The sequence below is a fragment of the Gopherus evgoodei genome, unplaced genomic scaffold (assembly GCF_007399415.2).
Source record: "Gopherus evgoodei ecotype Sinaloan lineage unplaced genomic scaffold, rGopEvg1_v1.p scaffold_82_arrow_ctg1, whole genome shotgun sequence".
Taxonomy (NCBI): domain Eukaryota; kingdom Metazoa; phylum Chordata; order Testudines; family Testudinidae; genus Gopherus; species Gopherus evgoodei.
In genome coordinates this window covers 339,336-363,193 of record NW_022060103.1, presented here as the reverse complement: position 1 = coordinate 363,193, position 23,858 = coordinate 339,336, and the positions used below count along the sequence as shown (strand labels likewise).

General features: G+C 63.0%; 1 protein-coding gene across 1 annotated transcript in view; it reads right to left on the bottom strand.

Annotated features, from left to right (window-relative positions):
• Positions 1-21,704, bottom strand: part of LOC115644004 (neuronal-glial cell adhesion molecule-like) — a 34,526-nt gene extending 12,822 nt beyond the window's left edge. Inside the window, exons 1-7 of the mRNA XM_030548050.1 lie at positions 21,640-21,704; positions 13,946-14,101; positions 4,859-4,873; positions 4,447-4,552; positions 4,160-4,347; positions 1,527-1,649; positions 592-762 (exon numbers count right to left, since the gene is read on the bottom strand). Of these exons, the coding sequence (XP_030403910.1) occupies positions 592-762; positions 1,527-1,649; positions 4,160-4,347; positions 4,447-4,552; positions 4,859-4,873; positions 13,946-14,027 (685 nt within the window). The 5' untranslated portion in view covers positions 14,028-14,101; positions 21,640-21,704. The remainder of the gene's footprint in view (positions 1-591; positions 763-1,526; positions 1,650-4,159; positions 4,348-4,446; positions 4,553-4,858; positions 4,874-13,945; positions 14,102-21,639) is intronic.
• Positions 21,705-23,858: the final 2,154 nt, after the last annotated feature.

Genomic DNA, 23,858 nt, shown 5'->3' with positions numbered 1-23,858 from the left:
ACGGGGGGGTGGGGAGGCCCCCGGGGCCCAGAGCGAGGGGACTCCCTGGGGGGACCCACAGCAGAGACAGATGTGCTGAGGCTCAGAGAGGTGCAGCTCCAGGCAGTAGAGGGGCCTGACCCCCGAGCAGGGCTGGTACTCTGAAGGAGATTCCCCCCATGGGGCCAGGAGTTGGTGACACTCCCCCGTACATCCCCTGTGCCCCTGTGCACCCCCCTCTGTCCATCATCGGGGGGCAATGCCCCCCGATGTACCAGGCTCAATTTGGGCAGGATACCCCCAAACCTTGGGGGTCCCCAAGATCCCAGCCCCCCCCCGAGGGTGCAGGAGCCACAGGGAGCCCCCTGAAGGGACAGAGAAGCCCTGGGACTGCTCCGACGGACACAGAGGAATTGGGGGGGGGCCCTGCTGGGGGGGCAGAAATAGCAGAGAGATCGGGGGAGGAGTGGCCCCCCAACACCAAGATCTGGATGTGTGTTTGTGGGGGGTCACGTGGGAGATACACCCGGATGCCTGGGTTCCACTGCCTGGGGCTGGGCTGAAAATCGATCCCCCCCGAGGGTCCTCATTTGGGGCTGCCCCCCAACGTACTGGGCCGGACGCGCAGCTCGATCGGCTCCTTCTGGATGATGGTTCGGGGGCCCAGGTAGTGGGCGTGGCAGATGTAGTCGGGGTGCGAGTCCGAGCGCCGCACGTTGGCGAAGTACAAGTACCCGTCCTGCCCCATGCTGACCCGCTCGTCCTGCGCGATGTGCACGATCCCTGGGGGGCAGCAGGGGTGAGACCGGACCCTGCCCCCCCGCCCCATTCCCGCCCCCCTGAGCCAGCCGGCGCCCCCCAGAGGGGAGGGGCCCCACCCATTCCCCACCCCCCAGAGGGGACGGGCCCTGCCCCATTCCCCACCCCCTGAGCCAGTCCCTGCCCCCCAGAGGGGACGGGCCCCTGCCCCATGCTGACCCGCTCGTCCTGCACGATGTGCACGATCCCTGGGGGGCAGCAGGGGTGAGACCGGATCCTGCCCCCCCCCCCCATTCCCTGCCCCCCTGAGCCAGTCCCTGCCCCCCAGAGGGGACGGGCCCCTGCCCCATGCTGACCCGCTCGTCCTGCGCGATGTGCACGATCCCTGGGGGGCAGCAGGGGTGAGACCGGATCCTGCCCCCCCGCCCCATTCCCTGCCCCCCTGAGCCAGTCCCCGCCCCCCAGAGGGGACGGGCCCCGCCCCATTCCCCGCCCCCCTGAGCCAGCCGGCGCCCCCCAGAGGGGACGGGCCCCGCCCCATTCCCCACCCCCCCGAGAGGACGGGCCCCTGCCCCATTCCCGCCCCCCTGAGCCAGTCCCCGCCCCCCAGAGGGGACGGGCCCCTGCCCCATGCTGACCCGCTCGTCCTGCGCGATGTGCACGATCCCTGGGGGGCAGCAGGGGTGAGACCGGATCCTGCCCCCCCACCCCATTCCCCACCCCGTGAGCCAGTCCCCCCCCCCCGAGGGAACAGGGCCCGGGCCCTGCTCCCAGCAGCGAACACTCACGGCTGTTCAGCCAGTAGATTTTGGGGGGCATGGCACTGGCGGGGGGGTTGCAGGGCAGGATGACAGACTCCCCCTCCTCCACCTCCAATGGTAAAACCTTCTCCTTGGGCCACTGGGGGGTGCCTGCAGCAGGGACGGGGGGGTTCAATCAACAATGGGAGGCTGGGCGGGCAGGGGCTGCGGGTCGGGAGTGAGGGGCACCGGCAGGGCTGGGGGGGTTGTGGGTCGGGAGTGAGGGGCACCGGCAGGGCTGGTCTGGCAGGGGCTGCAGGTCAGAAGTGAGGGGCACCGGCAGGGCTGGGGGGGGTAGGGGCTGCGGGTCGGGAGTGAGGGGCACCGGCAGGGCTGGGGGGGCTGCGGGTCGGGAGTGAGGGGCACCGGCAGGGCTGGGGGGGGCTGGGTGGATTCTCCACAGGGCATCTGCACTTCCCCGGCCTTTGCTCCTTGGGGAGGCTGGGGGGGGGGTCTCAGGCTACAGCTGAGGGTGGGGGAGGGAGTGGGGGAGGGGCTGATGGAGAGGATGCAATTACATCACCCGGACACCTCGCTGCCATGGAAATGGTTGTCGTGGAAACAGGAGCAATTGGCTGAGCTCTAGGGAGACCTGCAGGTAAAAGCTGGGGGGAGCCCAGGGCTGGGCTGGCAGGGGCTGCGGGTCGGGAGTGAGGGGCACCGGCAGGGCTGGGGGGGGCAGGGGCTGCGGGTCGGGAGTGAGGGGCACCGGCAGGGCTGGGGGAGGCAGGGGCTGCGGGTCGGGAGTGAGGGGCACCGGCAGGGCCGGGCTGGCAGGGGCTGCGGGTCGGGAGTGAGGGGCACCGGCAGGGCTGGGGGGGGGGCAGGGCCGGGCTCTGGGGCTGCGGGTCGGGAGTGAGGGGCGCCGGCAGGGCGGGGGGGAGCAGGGCCGGGCTCTGGGGCTGCGGGTCGGGAGTGAGGGGTGCTGGCAGGGCTGGGGGGGGGGCAGGGCCGGGCTGGCGGGGGCTGCGGGTCGGGAGTGAGGGGCGCTGGCAGGGCTGGGGGGTCCCAGGGCCAGGCTGGCGGGGGCTGCGGGTCGGGAATGAGGGGCGCTGGCAGGGCTGGGCGGGGGCAGGGCTGGGCTCTGGGGCTGCGGGTCGGGAGTGAGGGGCACCGGCAGGGCTGGGGGGGCAGGGCTGGGCTCTGGGGCTGCGGGTCGGGAGTGAGGGACGCCGGCAGGGCTGGGGGGGGCAGGGCCGGGCTCTGGGGCTGCGGGTCGGGAGTGAGGGGCACTGGCAGGGCTGGGGGGGGCAGGGCCTGGCTCTGGGGCTGCGGGTCGGGAGTGATGGGCGCCGGCAGGGCTGGGGGGAGCAGGGCCGGGCTCTGGGGCTGCGGGTCGGGACTGAGGGGCGCCGGCAGGGCTGGGGGGGGCAGGGCCGGGCTCTGGGGCTGCGGGTCGGGAGTGAGGGGCGCTGGCAGGGCTAGGGGGTCCCAGGGCCAGGCTGGCAGGGGCTGCGGGTTGGGAGTGAGGGGCGCTGGCAGGGCTGGGGGGGCAGGGCTGGGCTCTGGGGCTGCGGGTCAGGAGTGACGGGAGCTGGCAGGGCTGGGGGGGGGCAGGGCCGGGCTCTGGGGCTGCGGGTCGGGAGTGAGGGGAGCTGGCAGGGCTGGGGGGGGGCAGGGCCGGGCTCTGGGGCTGCGGGTCGGGAGTGAGGGGCGCTGGCAGGGCTGGGGGGGGCAGGGCCAGGCTCTGGGGCTGCGGGTCGGGAGTGAGGGGCGCTGGCAGGGCTGGGGGGGGGCAGGGCCTGGCTCTGGGGCTGTGGGTTGGGAGTGAGGGGCGCTGGCAGGGCTGGGGGGTCCCAGGGCCAGGCTGGCGGGGGCTGCGGGTCGGGAGTGAGGGGCGCTGGCAGGGCTGGGGGGTCCCAGGGCCAGGCTGGGGGGGGCTGCGGGTCTGGAGTGAGGGGCACCGGCAGGGCCGGGCTGGCAGGGGCTGCGGGTCGGGAGTGACGGGCACCGGCAGGGCTGGGGGGGGCTGCGGGTCGGGAGTGAGGGGCGCTGGCAGGGCTGGGGGGGGCAGGGCCGGGCTCTGGGGCTGCGGGTCGGGAGTGAGGGGCACTGGCAGGGCTGGGGGGGGCAGGGCCGGGCTCTGGGGCTGCGGGTCGGGAGTGAGGGACGCTGGCAGGGCTGGGGGGGGGCAGGGCCAGGCTCTGGGGCTGCAGGTCGGGAGTGAGGGGCGCCGGCAGGGCTGGGGGGGGCAGGGCCTGGCTCTGGGGCTGCGGGTCGGGAGTGAGGGGCACCGGCAGGGATGGGGAGTCCAGGGCTGGGCTGGCAGTGGGCTGCGGGTCGGGAGTGAGAGGCGCTGGCAGGGCTGAGGGGGGCAGGGCCGGGCTCTGGGGCTGCGGGTCGGGAGTGAGGGGCGCTGGCAGGGCTGGGGGGTCCCAGGGCCGGGCTTTGGGGCTGCAGGTCGGGAGTGAGGGGCGCTGGCAGGGCTGGGGGGGGCAGGGCCGGGCTCTGGGGCTGCGGGTCGGGAGTGAGGGGCACTGGCAGGGCTGGGGGGGGCAGGGCCGGGCTCTGGGGCTGCGGGTCGGGAGTGAGGGGCGCTGGCAGGGCTGGGGGGTCCCACGGCTGGGCTGGCAGGGGGCTGCGGGTCGGGAGTGAGGGGCGCCGCCCGGGGGGTCACTCACTCTCGGCGATGACGCGGATCTCCGGCCCCATGGCCGTGCCCAGGTCGTTGCTGGCGTAGCACCGATAGACGCCCTGGTGCCGCCCCGCGTTGCTGTTGTTCACATAGAGGGTCCCCGAGCCCTCGACGACCGTCACCCCGGCCTCCTGGCGCGGGTCGAACCAGCGCCCGTCCTTCGTCCAGCGGAACCTGCAGGGGAGGGGAAGGAGCTCGGGGCAGCACTGGGGGCTTGAGGGGTCTGGGCGGGGAGGAGTGAGGGGTGGGGAGGCAGAGCAGGTCTGTACTCACTCGAGGGGGGGGGTCCCGGTGGCCTCACACCGCAGCACAATGTCATCGCTGGGGAACACGACCAGCTTCTCCACCGGCTGCTCCGTCATCTCCGGGGGCTGCCGCACTGGGGGCGGTGGGGGGGGGACTGTTACAGAGACTGAGAACCCAGCAACCTGCTCTGCCCCCATCCCCTGCCAAGCTTCCCTGAGATCCCCCAATTCCCCTCTTCTGAACTCTCCCAAACTTCCCCTAGACCCCCCATTTCCCCTCCCCCATGCCCCCCCATCTCAGACACCCCAGTCTCTCTCCTGACGGATCCAAAATGGCCCTGGGGGTTCTTGGTAAAGGGGGTGAGTGTGCAAAGCCACAGCCCGAGTGTGCCCAGAACCGGCTCCACCCCCCCAACACCCCATTTCACCCCAGGACTCACGGTTGTGCATCTTGTCTGTGCCGCCAAAGGGGAGCAGAGGGGAGAGACACAGGGAGACATTAGCTGGCGTCCTACGTGGGGGCCCCGGGAGTGGGACCAAGGGCTGTGTGGGTGTGAACATGCGAGTTGTGTGCACATGCCCGTACAGAAGTGTGCAAGGCAAGCTGGCGAGAGCGTGTCCATGGTTGCAAGGTGTGGTATGCTGGGAGACCCGAGTGTGCACCGGAGCGTGTGCCAAAACGTGCCAGGTGAGCTGGCACAAGGGCTGGATGGTGCTCGGTGAGGCTGAGCATGCACAAGAGTGAGTGGAGGGGGTGGGGAAGGGCAAGTGTGTGACCACATGTGCAAGGGGAAGGTGGGGCTTGGCACTCATGGGAAGCACGGGGGGATTGTACATAAGCGGGTGTTACAGCAAGCAAGGCCTGGAGAATGATTGTGCACTGCGGCATGAAGAAACGTGCAAAGCGTGCCAGAGCGGATGTGCAAAACCACCCCCCAGATCAGACCCATGGAGTCCTCCCCTGCAGAAACTCCCCACCCATGGGTTTGGCACAGGCAGATACACCCCAATGCAACACCCGGAGCGCTGTCCGTGGTGCTGCCTGTAGCTACAGCCCAATGCAACACCCGCAGCCCTGTCCGTGGTGCTGCCTGTAGCTACAGCCCATTGCAACACCTGGAGCCCTGTCCGTGGTGCTGCCTGTAGCTACAGCCCAATGCAACACCCACAGCCCTGTCCACGGTGCTGCCTGTAGCTACAGCCCAATGCAACACCCACAGCCCTGTCCACGGTGCTGCCTGTAGCTACAGCCCAATGCAACACCCGGAGCCCTGTCCACGGTGCTGCCTGTAGCTACAGCCCAATGCAACACCCACAGCCCTGTCCACGGTGCTGCCTGTAGCTACAGCCCAATGCAACACCCGCAGCCCTGTCCACGGTGCTGCCTGTAGCTACAGCCCAATGCAACACCCGCAGCCCTGTCCGTGGTGCTGCCTGTAGCTACAGCCCATAGCAACACCTGGAGCCCTGTCCGTGGTGCTGCCTGTAGGTACAGCCCAATGCAACACCCGGAGCCCTGTCCATGGTGCTGCCTGTAGCTATAGCCCAATGCAACACCCGCAGCCCTGTCCACGGTGCTGCCTGTAGCTACAGCCCATTGCAACACCTGGAGCCCTGTCCGTGGTGCTGCCTGTAGCTACAGCCCAATGCAACACCCGGAGCCCTGTCCATGGTGCTGCCTGTAGCTACAGCCCAATGCAACACCCGGAGCCCTGTCCATGGTGCTGCCTGTAGCTACAGCCCAATGCAACACCCGGAGCCTTGTCCATGGTGCTGCCTGTAGCTACAGCCCAATGCAACACCTGGAGCCCTGTCCATGGTGCTGACTAGCTACAGCCCAGTGCAACACTCGGAGTCCTGTCCATGGTGCTGCCTGTTGTTACAGCCCAATGCAACACCCGGAGTCCTGTCCACGGTGCTGCCTGTAGCTACAGCCCAATGCAACACCCGCAGCCCTGTCCACGGTGCTGCCTGTAGCTACAGCCCATTGCAACACCTGGAGCCCTGTCCGTGGTGCTGCCTGTAGCTACAGCCCAATGCAACACCTGGAGCCCTGTCCATGGTGCTGCCTGTAGCTACAGCCCAATGCAACACCCGGAGCCCTGTCCATGGTGCTGCCTGTAGCTACAGCCCAATGCAACACCTGGAGCCCTGTCCATGGTGCTGACTAGCTACAGCCCAGTGCAACACTCGGAGTCCTGTCCATGGTGCTGCCTGTTGTTACAGCCCAATGCAACACCCGGAGTCCTGTCCACGGTGCTGCCTGTAGCTACAGCCCAATGCAACACCCGCAGCCCTGTCCACGGTGCTGCCTGTAGCTACAGCCCAATGCAACACCTGGAGCCCTGTCCATGGCGCTGACTAGCTACAGCCCAGTGCAACACTCGGAGTCCTGTCCATGGTGCTGCCTGTTGTTACAGCCCAATGCAACACCTGGAGTCCTGTCCACGGTGCTGCCTGTAGCTACCGCCCATTGCAACACCCAGAGCCCTGTCCCTAGCGCTGACTAGCTACAGCCCATTGCAACACCCGGAGCCCTGTCCCTAGCGCTGACTAGCTACAGCCCAATGCAACACCTGGAGCCCTGTCCCTAGCGCTGACTAGCTACAGCCCAATGCAACACCTGGAGCCCTGTCCCTAGCGCTGACTAGCTACAGCCCAATGCAACACCCGGAGCCCTGTCCCTAGCGCTGACTAGCTACAGCCCAATGCAACACCTGGAGCCCTGTCCGTGGTGCTGACTGTAGCTACAGCCCAATGCAACACCCGGAGCCCTGTCTGCGGTGCTGACTAGCTACAGCCCAATGCAACACCTGGAGCCCTGTCCGTGGTGCTGACTAGCTACAGCCCAATTCAACACCCAGAGCCCTGTCCGTGGTGCTGCCTGTAGCTACAGCCCAATGCAACACCTGGAGCCCTGTCCGTGATGCTGCCTGTAGCTACAGCCCAATGCAACACCCGGAGCCCTGTCCATGGTGCTGCCTGTAGCTACCGCCCATTGCAACACCCAGAGCCCTGTCCCTAGTGCTGACTAGCTACAGCCCAATGCAACACCCGGAGCCTGGTCCATGGTGATTGGCTGAGCCTTAATCAGTGGGTGGGGCATTCACTCAGGCCAGGGCTTTATAAAGCTGCACACAAGTGACCAGGGGCTGCTAACAGGGAATTTCACAAGGGAGCTTGGGAAGGGAGTGGGGGTCCCTCGTTGGTCCTACCTGTTCCCCTGTAGCCCCCTTAAAACCGACACTTCAAACCATATTCCAACCCCCCTCTCTTTAAACCACCCTTTCATTAACTAGGAGACGATGCAGGCAGAAGCCCAGCAGCAGAGTGGGGACTATCCAGTTTATTGTGCTGAGTGCAGCATGTACAATTCCCTGCCCTGTGGGCGGGTGGCGTTTGTGTGCAGTCGGTGCAAGCAGCCCTGGCCCTCAGACCGCGTACGGGCTTTGGAGGCCAGGGTGGGGAACTGGAGGAGCTAAGAGAGGCAGAGAGGTATGTCGATGAGGCTTTCCGGGACACTGAGGAATTGTCCCACCTCCGCTCAGACAGCCCCTGTGCTGCTGAGGAGGAAGAAAGGCCCAGGGAAGCAGAGCTGTCAATGGGGGGCAGAGGGAAACCTTCCCATAGCTGGGACCCTGCTTCCAGATGGTGCTGGGGTTGCCTCTCTGGGGCAGGGAACTCCAGCTGCTAGGAAGAGGCAGGTGTTAGTAATGGGAGATTCGATCATTAGAAACGTAGATAGCTGGTTTGTGATGACCGGGAGAACCGTATGGTGACTTGCCTGCCTGGTGCGAAGGTTGCGGATCTCTAGAGGCATCTAGACAGACTTGTGTGCAGTGCTGGGGAGGAGCCGGTGGTCGTGGTACAAGTAGGTACCAGGGACATAGGGAAGGGTAGGAGAGATGTCCTGGAAGCCAAATTTAGGCTGCTAGGTTGACGTTATGAGTATAATATAATATCTCACGGAAAGGTGACAGGGCTAGAAAGAGTTAATTAACTGACCTGACCTGTGGGTGAACCTTAAGAACTGGTTAGCAAGATCTGTAAATGAACAGAGCTTTGAAATGCAAGTCTGCAGTGTTAGAGATCTCATGGGGAGATGTTTGCTCAGGTCTTGGGATGCCAGCAAACGAGGCTTGTCTATTGCTATACTTTTAATTCAAAGATCAAAAAAGGAATATTAGCATTTATGATGATACTCGGGTGAAATAGTATTATTGTCTATGTCTCTTTGAAGGGTGTGGTAACATGTATCTGAACTGTTTAATGGATAAATTACTCTGTGCTAATTGCCAGGATGTTTGGGAGAAGGAGTTAAGCCTATTGTTTTCTCAGGGCAAAAGGCTGCTGGAAATGTATAAGAAGGCTGGGAAATGATCCTGCTTCATCTCAGATCTGCTTTGGGTTTCCAGAGGGGGAAACCTTAAGCCACAAGGATTGAGATCCCCAGTCACTGACTGGAGCCATCCTGAATATGGAAATTGGACTGTAACCTCTGGACTATTTCTAAAAGGACTTTTGGCAACTACAAACTCACTTCTGTTGTGTATCTGAACCTCAAGAATTGAATTCAAGTCTGTCTGTATATTGATCTTTTAACCATCTCTCTCTCTTTTCTTTTCTAATAAATTTTAGCTTAGTTAACAAGAATTGGCTGTAGCGTGTATTTTGGGTAAGATCTAAGTTATAATTGGACCTGGGTATGTGGCTGATCCTTTGGGATTGGAAGAACCTTTTCTTTTACATGATGAAGTAAGATTATTCAGGAATCATCATCATATCTGACAGGTGTGTCTGGAGGAGGCCTGAGGCTGGGCACTTTAAGGGAACTGTGGGGTTTGGACTTCCACGTAACCAGGGAGGTGCTACAGAAGCTGTTCTGTGCTGGTTGGTAAATCTAAGTATTGGAATAACCACCAGCGTCTGGGGTTTGTCTGCCCTGTTTGGTTTACAGTTCACCCTGATTGAGTGACCTCAGCTGGCTTGCACGGGCAGCACGGTCACACTAGGGAAGAGAGTGAAATCCAGGACCTCTATGGTGGCAGTCTCAGAAATGCTCCCAGTTCCACGTGCAGGGCCAGCTAGGCAGGCAGAGCTTCAGAGTCTCAATGTGTGGATGAGACGATGGTGTGGAGAGGAGGGGTTCACGTTCCTTAGGAACTGGGGAAACTTTTGGGATGTGGGGAGTCTATACAGGAGAGATGGGCTCCACCTAAACCAGAGTGGAACCAGGCTGCTGGCACTAGACATTAAAAAGGTTGTAGAGCAGTTTTTAAACTAGGAGATGGGGGAAAGCCGACTGCTGCAGAGGAGCATGTGGATCGGACACAGACTTCTCTTAGGGGAGAGTCTGATGATAGGGAATCTCCAGGTTATAGTCAGGAGCAGAGGACAGAAGAGGATAATGTAAGGGCCGGATCAGATGATAAACAGTCACATAAAAAAGAATCTGGCACATCAGAAAAGGGCAGACAAATAAAGAGGGAGAAGTTTTTCAAGTGATTGTACACAAAAGCTAGACGTCTAAATACTAAGCTGGGTGAATTAGAGTGCCTTGTGATAAAGGAGGATAGTGATGTAACAGGCATCACAGAAACCTGGTGGAGTGGGGACAATCAATGAGTCACAATCATTCCAGGGTACAAAATATATTGGAAGGACAGAACAGGTCGTGCAGGGGAGGAGTGGCACTATATGTGAAAGAAAATGTAGAATCAAATGAAGTAAAAATCTTAAGCGAATCCACATGTCCCATAGAATCTCTGTGGATAGAAATTTCATGCTCTAATAAAAATATAACATTAGGGATCTATTACTGACCACCTGACCAGGACAGTTATAGTGATCATGAAATGCTAAGGGAAATCAGAGAGGCTATCAAAATTAAGAACCCAATAAGGTGGGGGATTTCAATTATCCCCATATTGACTGGGAACATTTCACTTCAGGACGAAATACAGAGATAAAATTTCTCGATACTTTAAATGACTGCTTCATGGAGCAGCTGGTACGGGAACCCACAAGGGGAGAGGCAGCTCTAGATTTAATCCTGAGTGGTGCACAGGAGCTGGTCCAAGAGGTAACTATAGCAGGACCGCTTGGAAATAGTGACCATAATACAATAGCATTCAACATCCCTGTGGGGGGAAGAACATCTCAACAGCCCAACACTGTGGCATTTAATTTCAAAAGGGGGAACTATACAAAAATGAGGGGTTAGTTAAACAGAAGTGAAAAGATACAGTGACTAAAGTGAAATCCCTGCAAGCTGCATGGGCCCTTTTTAAAGACACCACAATAGAGGCCCAACTTCCATGTACACCCCAAATTAAGAAACACAGTAAAAGAACTAAAAAAGAGCCACCGTGGCTTAACAACCATGGAAAAGAAGCAGTGAGAGATAAAAAGACTTCCATGAAAAAGTGGAAGTCAAATCCTAGTGAGGCAAATAGAAAGGAGCACAAACACTGCCAGCTTAAGTGCAAGAGTGTAATGAGAAAAGCCAAAGAGGAGTTTGAAGAACGGCTAGCCAAAAACTCCAAAGGTAATAACAAAATGTTTTTTAAGTACATCAGAAGCAGGAAACCTGCTAAACAACCAGTGGGGCCCCTTGATGATCGAGATACAAAAGAAGCGCTTAAAGACAATAAAGTCATTGTGGAGAAACTAAATGGATTCTTTGCTTCAGTCTTCACGGCTGAGGATGTTAGGGAGATTCCCAAACCTGAGCTGGCTTTTGTAGGTGACAAATCTGAGGAACTGTCACAGATTGAAGTGTCACTAGAGGAGGTTTTGGAATAAATTGATAAACTCAACATTAACAAGTCACCGGGACCGGATGGCATTCACCCAAGAGTTCTGAAGGAACTCAAATGTGAAGTTGCAGAACTATTAACTAAGATTTGTAACCTGTCCTTTAAATCGGCTTCTGTACCCAATGACTGGAAGTTAGCTAATGTAACGCCAATATTTAAAAAGGGCTCTAGAGGTGATCCCGGCAATTACAGACCGGTAAGTCTAACGTCAGTACCGGGCAAATTAGTCAAAACAATAGTTAAGAATAAAATTGTCAGACACATAGAAAAACATAAACTGTTGAGCAATAGTCAACATGGTTTCTGTAAAGGGAAATCGTGTCTTACTGATCAGAGTTCTTTGAAGGGGTCAACAAACATGTGGACAAGGGGGATCCAGTGGACATAGTGTACTTAGATTTCCAGAAAGCCTTTGACAAGGTCCCTCACCAAAGGCTCTTGCGTAAATGAAGCTGTCATGGGATAAAAGGGAAGATCCTTTCATGCATTGAGAACTGGTTAAAAGACAGGGAACAAAGGGTAGGAATTAATGGTAAATTCTCAAAATGGAGAGGGGTAACGTGGTGTTCCTCAAGGGTCAGTCCTAGGACCAATCCTATTCAATTTATTCATAAATAATCTGGAGAAAGGGGTAAGCAGTGAGCTGGCAAAGTTTGCAGATGATACTAAACTACTCAAGATAGTTAAGACCAAAGGAGATTGTGAATAACTTCAAAAAGATCTCACAAAACTAGGTGATTGGGCAAGAAAATGGCAAATGAAATTTAATGTGGATAAATGTAAAGTAATGCACATTGGAAAAAATAACCCCAACTATACATACAGTATGATGGGGGCTAATTTAGCTACAACGAGTCAGGAAAAAGATCTTGGCATCATCGTGGATAGTTCTCTGAAGATGTCCACGCAGTGCGCAGAGTCGGTCAAAAAAGCAAACAGGATGTTAGGAATCATTAAAAAGGGGACAGAGAATAAGACTGAGAATATTTTATTGACCTTCTATAAATCCATGGGACGCCCACATCTCGAATACTGTGTACAGATGTGGTCTCCTCACCTCAAAAAAGATCTGCTGGCACTAGAAAAGGTTCAGAAAAGGGCAACTAAAATGATTAGGGGTTTGGAACGGGTCCATATAAGGAAAGATTAAAGAGGTTAGGACTCCAGCTTGGAAAAGAGGAGCCGAAGGGGGGATATGATAGAGGTCTATAAAATCATGAGTGATGTGGAGAAAGTGAATAAGGAAAAGTTATTTACTTGTTCCCATAGTACAAGAACTAGGGGTCACCACATGAAATTAATGGGCAGCAGGTTTAAAACAAATCAAAGGAAGTTCTCCTTCACACAGCACACAGTCAACCTGTGGAACTCCTTGCCTGAGGAGGTTGTGAAGGCTGGGACTATAACAATGTTTAAAAGGGAACTGGATAAATTCACGGTGGGTAAGTCCATAAATGGCTATTAGCCAGGAAGGGTAAAGAATGGTGTCCCTAGCCTCTGTTCATCAGAGGGTGGAGATGGATGGCAGCAGAGAGATCACTTGATCATTGCCTGTTAGCTTCAATCCCTCTGGGGCACCTGGCATTGGCCACTGTTGGCAGACAGGATACCGGGCTAGATGGACCTTTGGTATGACCCGGTATGGCCGTTCTTATGGTGCTGCCTGTAGCTACAGCCCAGTGCAACACCCAGAGCCCTGTCCGTGCTGCTGCCTGTAGCTACAGCCCAATCCAACACCCACAGCCCTGTCCGTGGTGCTGCCTGTAGCTACAGCCCAATGCAACACCTGGAGCCCTGTCCATGGTGCTGACTAGCTACAGCCCAGTGCAACACCCAGAGCCCTGTCCGTGGTGCTGCCTGTAGCTACAGCCCAATGCAACACCTGGAGCCCTGTCCATGGTGCTGACTAGCTACAGCCCAGTGCAACACCCAGAGCCCTGTCCGTGGTGCTGCCTGTAGCTACAGCCCAATGCAACACCAGGAGCCCTGTCCATGGCGCTGACTAGCTACGGCCCATTGCAACACCCGGAGCCCTGTCCGTGGTGCTGACTAGCTACAGCCCAATGCAACACCAGGAGCCCTGTCCATGGTGCTGACTAGCTACAGCCCAATGCAACACCTGGAGTCCTGTCCACGCTGCTGCCTGTAGCTACAGCCCAATCCAACACCCAGAGCCCTGTCCGCGGTGCTGCCTGTAGCTACAGCCCAATGCAACACCCAGAGCCCTGTCCATGCTGCTGCCTGTAGCTACAGCCCAATCCAACACCCACAGCCCTGTCCGTGGTGCTGCCTGTAGCTACAGCCCAATGCAACACCTGGAGCCCTGTCCATGGTGCTGACTAGCTACAGCCCAATGCAACACCTGGAGTCCTGTCCACGCTGCTGCCTGTAGCTACAGCCCAATCCAACACCCAGAGCCCTGTCCGCGGTGCTGCCTGTAGCTACAGCCCAATGCAACACCAGGAGCCCTGTCCGTGGTGCTGCCTGTAGCTACAGCCCAATGCAACACCTGGAGCCCTGTCCATGGTGCTGACTAGCTACAGCCCATTGCAACACCCGGAGCCCTGTCCACGGTGCTGCCTGTTGCTATAGGTTGAAAATTGGACTGTACTATGGCAGGGTAATGGGAGGGATCCGCCATCCATGGACACCTGGAGTGCCCCACTTCTGGTTCGGGGGGGGAAGGACTCGAACCCCGCAGCTACTCACACTCCTTGGGGATGGTGAGGGCCGCAGCCAGGCCCAGCAGCAGGGGCCAGAGCTGGAGCAGTCGGCCCTGCATGGGAGCCATCCTCGCCGCAGGCTGGGGCCCCTCAATCCAGGCAGCGCTGGCTGGGGAGCGCCGGGGTCACTGCCTGCACCTGGCTGGGGGAGAAGCACCATCACTGAGCAAGATCCATGCGACCACCTCTGGGGTGGAGCGCTGCTCCTCCCCCCACATTCCTGCACTGCGAGACACGCCCCCCCATCGGGCAATTACCAGGCTAAGGGGCTTATCTTGTCAACCCAGCGGGATCCCCCAGCCCCTCCCCTCCCCCCAGCAGGAGACAGACGGGCAGACGGACGGACGTGGGAACAGATGGAAAAGCACCAGCGATGAGGGAGGGGGCATGAATTATTAATAGGGAAGAGGAGAGGAAAGATGCTCCTCACTCCCGACCCACAGCCTCTGCCAGCCCAGCCCTGCCGGTGCCCCTCACTCCCGACCCGCAGCCCCTGCCAGCCCAGCCCTGCCGGTGCCCCTCACTCCCGACCCGCAGCCCCTGCCAGCCCAGCCCTGCCGGTGCCCCTCACTCCCGACCCGCAGCCCCTGCCAGCCCAGCCCTGCCCTGCCCCAGCCCTGACGGTGCCCCTCACTCCCGACCCGTAGCCCCTGCCAGCCCAGCCCTGCCCCCTGCAGCTCTGCCAGTGCCCCTCACTCCCGACTCGCAGCCCCTGCCAGCCCAGCTCTGCCGGTGCCCCTCACTCCCGACCCGCAGCCCCTGCCCCCCCCCCCGCCCTGCCAGTGCCTCTCACTCCCGACCCGCAGCCCCTGCCAGCCCGGACCTGCCGGTGCCCCTCACTCCCGACCCGCAGCCCCCGTCCCCCCAGCTCTGCCGGTGCCCCTCACTCCCGACCCGCAGCCCCTGCCAGCCCAGCCCTGCCCTGCCCCAGCCCTGACGGTGCCCCTCGCTCCCGACCCGCAGCCCCTGCTAGCCCAGCCCTGCCCCCCGCAGCCCTGTCGGTGCCCCTCACTCCCGACCCGCAGCCCCTGCCAGCCCAGCCCCGCCGGTGCCCCTCACTCCCGACCCACAGCCCCTGCCAGCCCAGCCCTGCCGGTGCCCCTCACTCCCGACCCGCAGCCCCTGCCAGCCCAGCCCTGCCGGTGCCCCTCACTCCCGACCCGCAGCCCCTGCCAGCCCAGCCCTGCCGGTGCCCCTCACTCCCGACCCGCAGCCCCTGCCAGCCCAGCCCTGCCCTGCCAGTGCCCCTCACTCCCGACCCACAGCCCCTGCCAGCCCAGCCCTGCCCCGCCAGTGCCCCTCACTCCCGACCCACAGCCCCTGCCAGCCCAGCCCTGCCGGTGCCCCTCATTCCTGACCCACAGCCCCTGCCAGCCCAGCCCTGCCCTGCCAGTGCCCCTCACTCCCGACCCACAGCCCCTGCCAGCCCAGCCCTGCCGGTGCCCCTCACTCCTGACCCACAGCCCCTGCCAGCCCAGCCCTGCCGGTGCCCCTCACTCCCGACCCACAGCCCCTGCCAGCCCAGCCCTGCCCTGCCCCAGCCCTGACGGTGCCCCTCACTCCCGACCCGTAGCCCCTGCTAGCCCAGCCCTGCCCCCTGCAGCTCTGCCAGTGCCCCTCACTCCCGACCCGCAGCCCCTGCCAGCCCAGCTCTGCCGGTGCCCCTCACTCCTGACCTGCAGCCCCTGCCAGCCTAGCCCTGCCCCGCCAGTGCCCCTCGCTCCCGACCCGCAGCCCCTGCCAGCCCAGCTCTGCCGGTGCCCCTCACTCCTGACCTGCAGCCCCTGCCAGCCCAGCCCTGCCGGTGCCCCTCACTCCTGACCTGAAGCCCCTGCCAGCCCAGCCCAGCCCTGCCGGTGCCCCTCACTCCTGACCTGAAGCCCCTGCGAGCTGCACCAACTGTGCTGTTATTAAACATTCAGCCCCAGGGTGGGGACTGGCTGGCTGAGGGGGACGGGGCTGTTCCTCTCCAGGGGGCACCAGCTCTCATACGGCAGCATGATAGTGAAGTAAATTTGTTATCAAGTCAGGGACTCTTAGCTGAGTGTGTCGGGGGCGGGGGGGGGGGGGGGGTTGTTATAGCAGGAGTGGGGCTGGGAGCCAGGACTTCTGGGTTCTCTCCCCAGCTCTGGGAGGGGAGTGGGGGCTGGTGGGTTAGAGCAGGGGGGCTGGGAGCCCGGACTCCTGGGTTCTCTCCTGGCTCTGGGAGGGGAGTGGGGGCTGGTGGGTTAGAGCAGTGGGGGCTGGGAGCCAGGACTCCTGGGTTCTCTCCCCAGCTCTGGGAGGGGAGTGGGGGCTGGTGGTTAGAGCGGGGGGGGCTGGGAGCCTGGACGCCTGGGTTCTGTCCCTGGCTCCGGGAGGGGGGTGGGAGGAGGCAGTTGGTCCCATAGCTCTGGGCCCGGATGGGTTGGCTGCAGGGCTCCCGTCATTGTCTGCTTGGAGTTGGCGCCATTCTGGTCACCAGCACCGGGCACCACCCCCGTGAGCCACCATGTCCCAGAGGCAGATGGAACCAGAGGATAAGAGGGGAAGTAAAAACTGGAGCGGGGGCTCCCCCCAGCCCTGCCGGCACCCCTCACTCCCAACCCACAGCCCCTGCCAGCCCAGCCCTGCCGGTGCCCCTCACTCCCAACCCACAGCCCCTGCCAGCCCAGCCCTGCCAGCCCAGCCCTGCCGGTGCCCCTCACTCCCGATCCGCAGCCCCCTGCCAGCCCAGCCCTGCCAGCGCCCCTCACTCCCGATCCACAGCCCCTGCCCCGCCGGTGCCCCTCACTCCCGACCTGCAGCCCCTGCCAGCCCAGCCCTGCCGGTGCCCCTCACTCCCGATCCACAGCCCCTGCCCCGCCGGTGCCCCTCACTTCTGACATGCAGCCCCTGCTAGTTCTATGGTTGGTTTACCGGAAAAAAAGTATTCCAGCAGCCGTGGAGTTAATGAGGTGAGTGACAGAGTCTGTCCGAGGCCCCCTGAGCAGAGGGAGAAATGGGGGGCGGATGGGCCGGGTTGGGGGGTGGGGATTTCCCCAAGGTCTCTGAGCTCCCTACCCAAAAGCCACTTGTAAACTCCTCAGGCATGAAGAGAGACCTCAGGTGTCAGACATCTGCCCCCCACCCAAGCCAGCCAGTCCCTGCCCTGGGCCTAGGTGGGATCCAGTGCCCCCCAGAGGGGCCAGGCCCCTGCCCCGCTCCCTGGATCTGGTGTCTGCAGCCCTGCTCCGGTCTCTTGTGGGGAGGGGCTCGCAGCAATTTAGGGATTTCCTACATCATGGGGATCCTGCTGCTGGGGGGCTTTGGGGGTTCGGCGGGTCACACCCCAGGCTCTGAGCCATGACGCAAGTGAGGGGGGTCACGGGGGAGGCAGGGGGCACCAGGCGTGTTACTGAGGGTGGGTGGGCTGCAGGGGCTGCCTGCTGCAGGGTGTGAGGGATTACAGTGTGTGTTGGGTGTTGCGGGGTGTGTTGGTGTTGCTTGTTGCAGGCTGGGGGTGTTGCAGGATGTGTTGGGTGTTGCCTATTCCAGGCTGGAGGGTGTTGCACAGCATGTTGGCCATTGTGGGGTGGTGTGGGGTGTTGGGTGTTGCAGGCTGGGGTGTGGCAGGGTGTTGTGGGATGTGTTGGGTGTCACAGCCTGGAGAATGTTGTGGGAGGTACTGGTGTGTTGGGTGTTGCAAGATATTGTGGATGTGCTGTGGGGTGTTGGGTGTTGCAGGCTGGGGTGTGGCAGGGTGTTGTGGGATGTGTTGGGTGTCACAGCCTGGAGAATGTTGTAGGAGGTATTGGTATGGTGGGTGTTGCGGGGGGTTGTGGATGTGCTGGGGGGTGTTGTGGGAGGTACTGGTGTGTTGCAGGGTGTGTTGGGTGTTGCCTATTCCAGGCTGGAGGGTGTTGCACAGCATGTTGGACATTGTAGGAGGTATCGGTGTGTTGGGTGTTGCAGGCTGTGGGGTGTTGGTGGGCGTGTGCGTATCTGGGGCAGTTGGGGGGGCTTGGAGGCGAGCGCCGGGCGCTGTCTGTTGTGCCAGCATCTCCCCCTCCCCCTAGACCCCATTGCTGCATTTCCTGCATTTCCACGGCAATGAAAAGGCACTGGGATACTGGTCCACAGTCACCTTGACCCCACTGGGGGCGAGGGAGAGAACCCAGGAGTCCTGGCTCCCAGCCCCTGCTGCTCTAACCACCAGCCCCCACTCCCCTCCCAGAGCCGGGGAGAGAACCCAGGAGTCCTGGCTCCCAAACCCTGCTCTAACCACCAGCCCCCACTCCCCTCCCAGAGCTGGGGAGAGAACCCAGGAGTCCTGGCTCCCAGCCCCCTGCCCTAACCACCAGCCCCCACTCCCCTCCCAGAGCTGGGGGGAGAACTCAGGAGTCCTGGCTCCCAGCCCCCCCGCTCTAACCCACCAGCCCCCACTCCCCTCCCAGAGCCAGGCAGCAAAGGATTAAGGGCTGAAGCCCCCCAAGGACCCCTCCCCCCCAGAAGGACCCAGTTCAAACCTGGCACCAGGGAAAAATGAGACAGGGAGAAAGGCAGGGCGGGGGAGGGGAGGGTGTGCCTCACTCCCGACCCGCAGCCCCCACTAGCCCAGCCCTGCCCCAACAGGCACCCCATTGTAGTGGCTGGGGGCTGGGCCCGGGGTCAGGCTCCGGCTTGGACAGCGGAAGTGCGGGGGTGGGGCGGCTCTTAGCCTCAACACAAACAGATTCTTGTCTCAGCGTCATGGGCCGGATGCCCGGGGGTGGGGGGCCAGAAACGGGGCACCCAGGATATGGGGATCCCAGCTCCATCGACTCCTGGCTCCCAGCCCCCACTCCCCTCCCAGAGCCAGGAGAGAACCCAGGAGTCCTGGCTCCCAGTCCCCCCTGCTCTAACCACCAGCCCCCACTCCCCTCCCAGAGCTGGGGAGAGAACCCAGGAGTCCTGGCTCCCAGCCCCCCTGCTCTAACCCACCAGCCCCCACTCCCCTCCCAGAGCCAGGGGGAGAACCCAGGAGTCCTGGCTCCCAGCCCCCCTGCTCTAACCACCAGCCCCCACTCCCCTCCCAGAGCTGGGAGAGAACCCAGGAGTCCTGGGCCCCAGACCCCTGCTCTAACCACCAGCCCCCACTCCCCTCCCAGAGCCAGGGAGAGAACCCAGGAGTCCAGGCTCCCAGGCCCCCTGCTCTAACCCACCAGCCCCCACTCCCCTCCCAGAGCCAGGGGGAGAACCCAGGAGTCCTGGCTCCCAGCCCCCCTGCTCTAACCACCAGCCCCCACTCCCCTCCCAGAGCCGGGAGAGAACCCAGGAGTCCTGGGCCCCAGACCCCTGCTCTAACCACCAGCCCCCACTCCCCTCCCAGAGCCAGGGAGAGAACCCAGGAGTCCTGGCTCCCAGCCCCCCCTGCTCTGACCCACCAGCCCCCACTCCCCTCCCAGAGCCGGGAGAGAACCCAGGAGTCCTGGCTCCCAGCCCCTCCCTGCTCTAACCACCAGCCCCCACTCCCCTCCCAGAGCCGGGAGAGAACCCAGGAGTCCTGGCTCCCAGCCCCCCCTGCTCTGACTCACCAGCCCCCACCCCCCTCCCAGAGCCAGGAGAGAACCCAGGAGTCCTGGCTCCCAGCCCCCCCTGCTCTGACTCACCAGCCCCCACCCCCCTCCCAGAGCCAGGGAGAGAACCCAGGAGTCCTGGCTCCCAGCCCCCCCTGCTCTGACTCACCAGCCCCCATTCCCCTCCCAGAGCCGGGAGAGAACCCAGGAGTCCGGGCTCCCAGCTGCTCCCCCCCACCCCCCTCCCAGAGCCGGGAGAGAACCCAGGAGTCCGGGCTCCCAGCTGCTCCCCCCACTCTAACTCAGTAACCAGCTCTGACAGGTCACCCTGCCCTGGGCAGTCCGGGCGCGGAGGGGGGCGGGTCACGCTGGGCCCTGGCCCCTGTGCTCCGGGGTGGGGGGCGTCTCCACACAGCAACCCCCCACCAGGCTGATGGGGCCAAACCCCACTTATCCCCGCAGCCAGGCCCCCTCTCCTGCCCGGACTCCTGGGTTCTCTCCTGGCCCTGGGAGGGGAGGGGGGTCGGGTGGCCACATCCCTCTGCAATCCCCTCCCCCCACACGTACCCAGAGCCAGGTGCTCCCCCCCCCGCTAATTTGCCTGCAGCTCATGTGGAAATTCCCCTCCCCCAAGCACCTGCCACGACCCCACCCTTCCCGGGGGGGTGAATGGGGGGAATCTCAAGGACCCAACCTCTTCTCTCTTCACTTTCAGACCCCCCCCCCCAGCAGACAAGCCCAGTGAACCTCTGGGGGCTGCGGGTCTGGAGTGAGGGGCACCGGCAGGGCGGGGGGGGGGGCAGGGGCTGCGGGTCGGGAGTGAGGGGCACCGGCAGGGCGGGGGGGGGGGCAGGGGCTGCGGGTCGGGAGTGAGGGGCACTGGCAGGGCGGGGGGGGCAGGGGCTGCGGGTCGGGAGTGAGGGGCACCGGCAGGGCGGGGGGGGGCAGGGGCTGCGGGTCGGGAGTGAGGGGCACCGGCAGGGCGGGGGGGGCAGGGGCTGCGGGTCGGGAGTGAGGGGCACTGGCAGGAGCTCCCCCTGCCCCATCTAGACTCTCCCCCACACAAATTCCACCCCCCCTTTACCAATGCCTTTGTGGGGGAGGGGAGCAGCCAGCCTGGCCCCCCGTTAATCCCCCCCGTCCCATTCCCAAACTCTGCTCCCCGGGACGCCCCCCCAGACACACACACAAAGTTGGGGTGTCCGGGGGCTCTCTCTCGCCTGACCCCCGTGTGCCGGGGGCTCTAGGACACGACCAACCGCCCCAGATCCCCCCCCAACCCACACAAAGGCCACACCCAGCCCTGGCTTCTACCCAGCGCAACACACAACCCGCACATCACAACCCAGAACATACAACTCACAAGTCACAACCCACCACAACACCACACAACCCACCACACGCAACATCACAACCCACCACAACACCACAACCCACAACACCCACCACACGCAACACCACAACCCACAACCCACCACACAACCCACCACACGCAACATCACAACCCACCACAACACCACACAACCCACAACACCCACCACACGCAACATCACAACCCACCACAACACCACACAACCCACCACACGCAACACCACAACACACCGCAACACACAACCCGCACATCACAACCCAGAACATACAACTCACAAGTCACAACCCACCACAACACCACACAACCCACCACACGCAACATCACAACCCACCACAACACCACACAACCCACAACACCACACAACCCACAACACCACAACCCACCACACGCAACACCACAACCCACCACAACACCACACAACCCACCACACGCAACATCACAACCCACCGCAACACGCAACCCACCACACGCAACACCACAACCCACCACACGCAACACCACAACCCACCACAACACCACACAACCCACCACACGCAACATCACAACCCACCGCAACACGCAACCCACCCATCACAATACAGACAACATCCAACCCACAGACCAGACGCGACACGGAGCCCACAGACACTGAACACCGGCCACACCCAACCGACACTCACAACCCACCCCCCCCGGACACGCAGCCGAGCCGAGCCCCACCGCACAGCAGCCCCCGTCTCCCCACTGAGCCCCTCGCCGCTCCCAGCGGTGCCGGTCCGGGGGGCAGGAGAAGCGGGACCCCCCAGCCCCTACCTGAGCCCGAGCCGCTCCGCTCCCCACTGCGGCTGCAGAGCCTGTGACATAATCCGGAGTCAGACCCCTCCCTCCGCCGCCCCGCCTCTCCCCTCCCCTCCCTGGGCGGGGGCTGGGAGCCAGGACGCCTGGGTTCTCCCGGCTCTGGGAGGCGGATCCCCGCATCGCGACCGCAGCCCCTGTCTGGGCTGCGTAATTCCAGGGGAAGGGGCGATGCCCTGCCTGGAAACGGAGTCGGGGGCTGCGGGTCGGGAGTGAGGGGCACCGGCTGGGCTGGGGGCTGCAGGTCGGGAGTGAGGGGCACCGGCAGGGCTGGGGGCTGCGGGTCGGGAGTGAGGGGCACCGGCAGGTCTGCGGTGGGGGCGGGGGCTGCACGTCGGGAGTGAGGGGCACCGGCAGGTCTGCGGTGGGGGCGGGGGCTGCAGGTCGGGAGTGAGGGGCACCGGCTGGGCTGGGGGCTGCGGGTCGGGAGTGAGGGGCACCGGCAGGTCTGCGGTGGGGGCGGGGGCTGCAGGTCGGGAGTGAGGGGCACCGGCTGGGCTGGGGGCTGCAGGTCGGGAGTGAGGGGCACCGGCTGGGCTGGGGGCTGCGGGTCGGGAGTGAGGGGCACCGGCAGGTCTGCGGTGGGGGCGGGGGCTGCACGTCGGGAGTGAGGGGCACCGGCTGGGCTGGGGGCTGCGGGTCGGGAGTGAGGGGCACCGGCGAGGCCCTTCCCGGTACTTGCTGCTGTGGAGGGGCAGTTTCTGGGAACACAGAGGGGACCGTCCAACTCCCAGGGGATGCTGGGAATTAGATCCTTCCCCTCCCCCCGAGAACTTTCCCTGCCCTCCCGCTGGCGGTGCAGGGAGGAGGGTTCGCCTGGTGCCCAAGAGGCATCGCCAGAGAGACTCCAGATGGGGGGCGGCCTCGCTGCCCCCTCGGGGTGACAGGCTGCGAACTGCCCATGGGACGCTCTGGAGCAGGGAGGGGGAGTCAGGTCTGGGGTGGGGGAGGGGAATAGAGACGGGCCCCTGAATTCCCCCCCCCCGGCAGAGGGGTGACCCAGTGAAACCTGCCCTAGTGCAACGGGGGGGCTGGGCCAGGGGCTCCAAGGGGGACCTGTGTGGGTCCCCCGTGACATCACCAGGCTCCTTGCTAATGATCATCAGGGCAGACAGCCCCCCCACCCACAGCCTCCTGCCCCCCAGCCCTGCCATTGCCCCCCTGACCCCCAGCCCCTGTCCCCCAGCCCTGCCAGTGGCCCCCGACCCGCAGCCCCTGCCAGCTGAGCCCTGCCGGGGCACCTCACTCCCGACCCACAGCCCCTGCCCCCCCAGCCCTGCCATTGCCCCCCTGACCCACAGCCCCCTATCCCCACCCGCCGGCGCCCCTCACACCTGACCCACAGGCCCTGCCCCCCAGCCCTGCCAGTGCCCCCCAACCCGCAGCCTCCTGCCCCCACCTCCTGGTGCCCCTCACTCCCGACTCGCAGCCCCTGCCAGCTCAGCCCTGCCAGTGCCCCCCCCACCCACAGCCTCCTGCCCCCACCTCCTGGTGCCCCTCACTCCCGACTCGCAGCCCCTGCCAGCCCAGCCCCCCCCAGCCCCAGCCTGTCCGCAGGGGGTGCTCTCCCTGGTAGTCAGGGCCAGGCTCAGGGGCACGTGGTGGGGGGCTCCAGGGGGGGCTCTGTGCTGGATGCAGCCAATCTCAGAGGGCCCCTCCCTGAGGTTTGCCCCCCACCCAGCTGCCCGAGCAGGTCCTCTGCAGGCCAGGGCCCGCCCCTTCAGGGGGACTCCTGGGTTCCTGCCCCAGCTCGGGGGGCCTGGTAGGGCAGCGTCCAGGCTCGCCCCACCCCTGCAGGGCAGAGCCAGCCTTGCCACGGCCCTGGGGTGGGACAAAGGGACGGGGCAGAAGCCCCCCAGGCTGAGGGTTGCTAGTGGTGCAGGGGCTGGGCCCTGCTGAGAGCTCCCCCCGCTGCCGTCTGACTCTGCCGGGGCGGCGGCAGCTGGAGTGGGAAGTTTTCATACTGTGTTGGATGAAGTCTGCGCGTGCCTCAGTTTCCCCTGTCCGGTTAACTGGCGGGGGAGGGTGCTGCTTTGCAGAGACCTGGCCCACGTGTGACGTGGGAGCAGCTGGAAGGGGGCTGGGACCTTCGGGAAACCCTCCTGCCTGCCGCTGCCGCGAGTCTGGCTCCAGGAAGGTGGGGGGCATAGTTCCCTTGTGGGTCCCAGAGGGTGGAG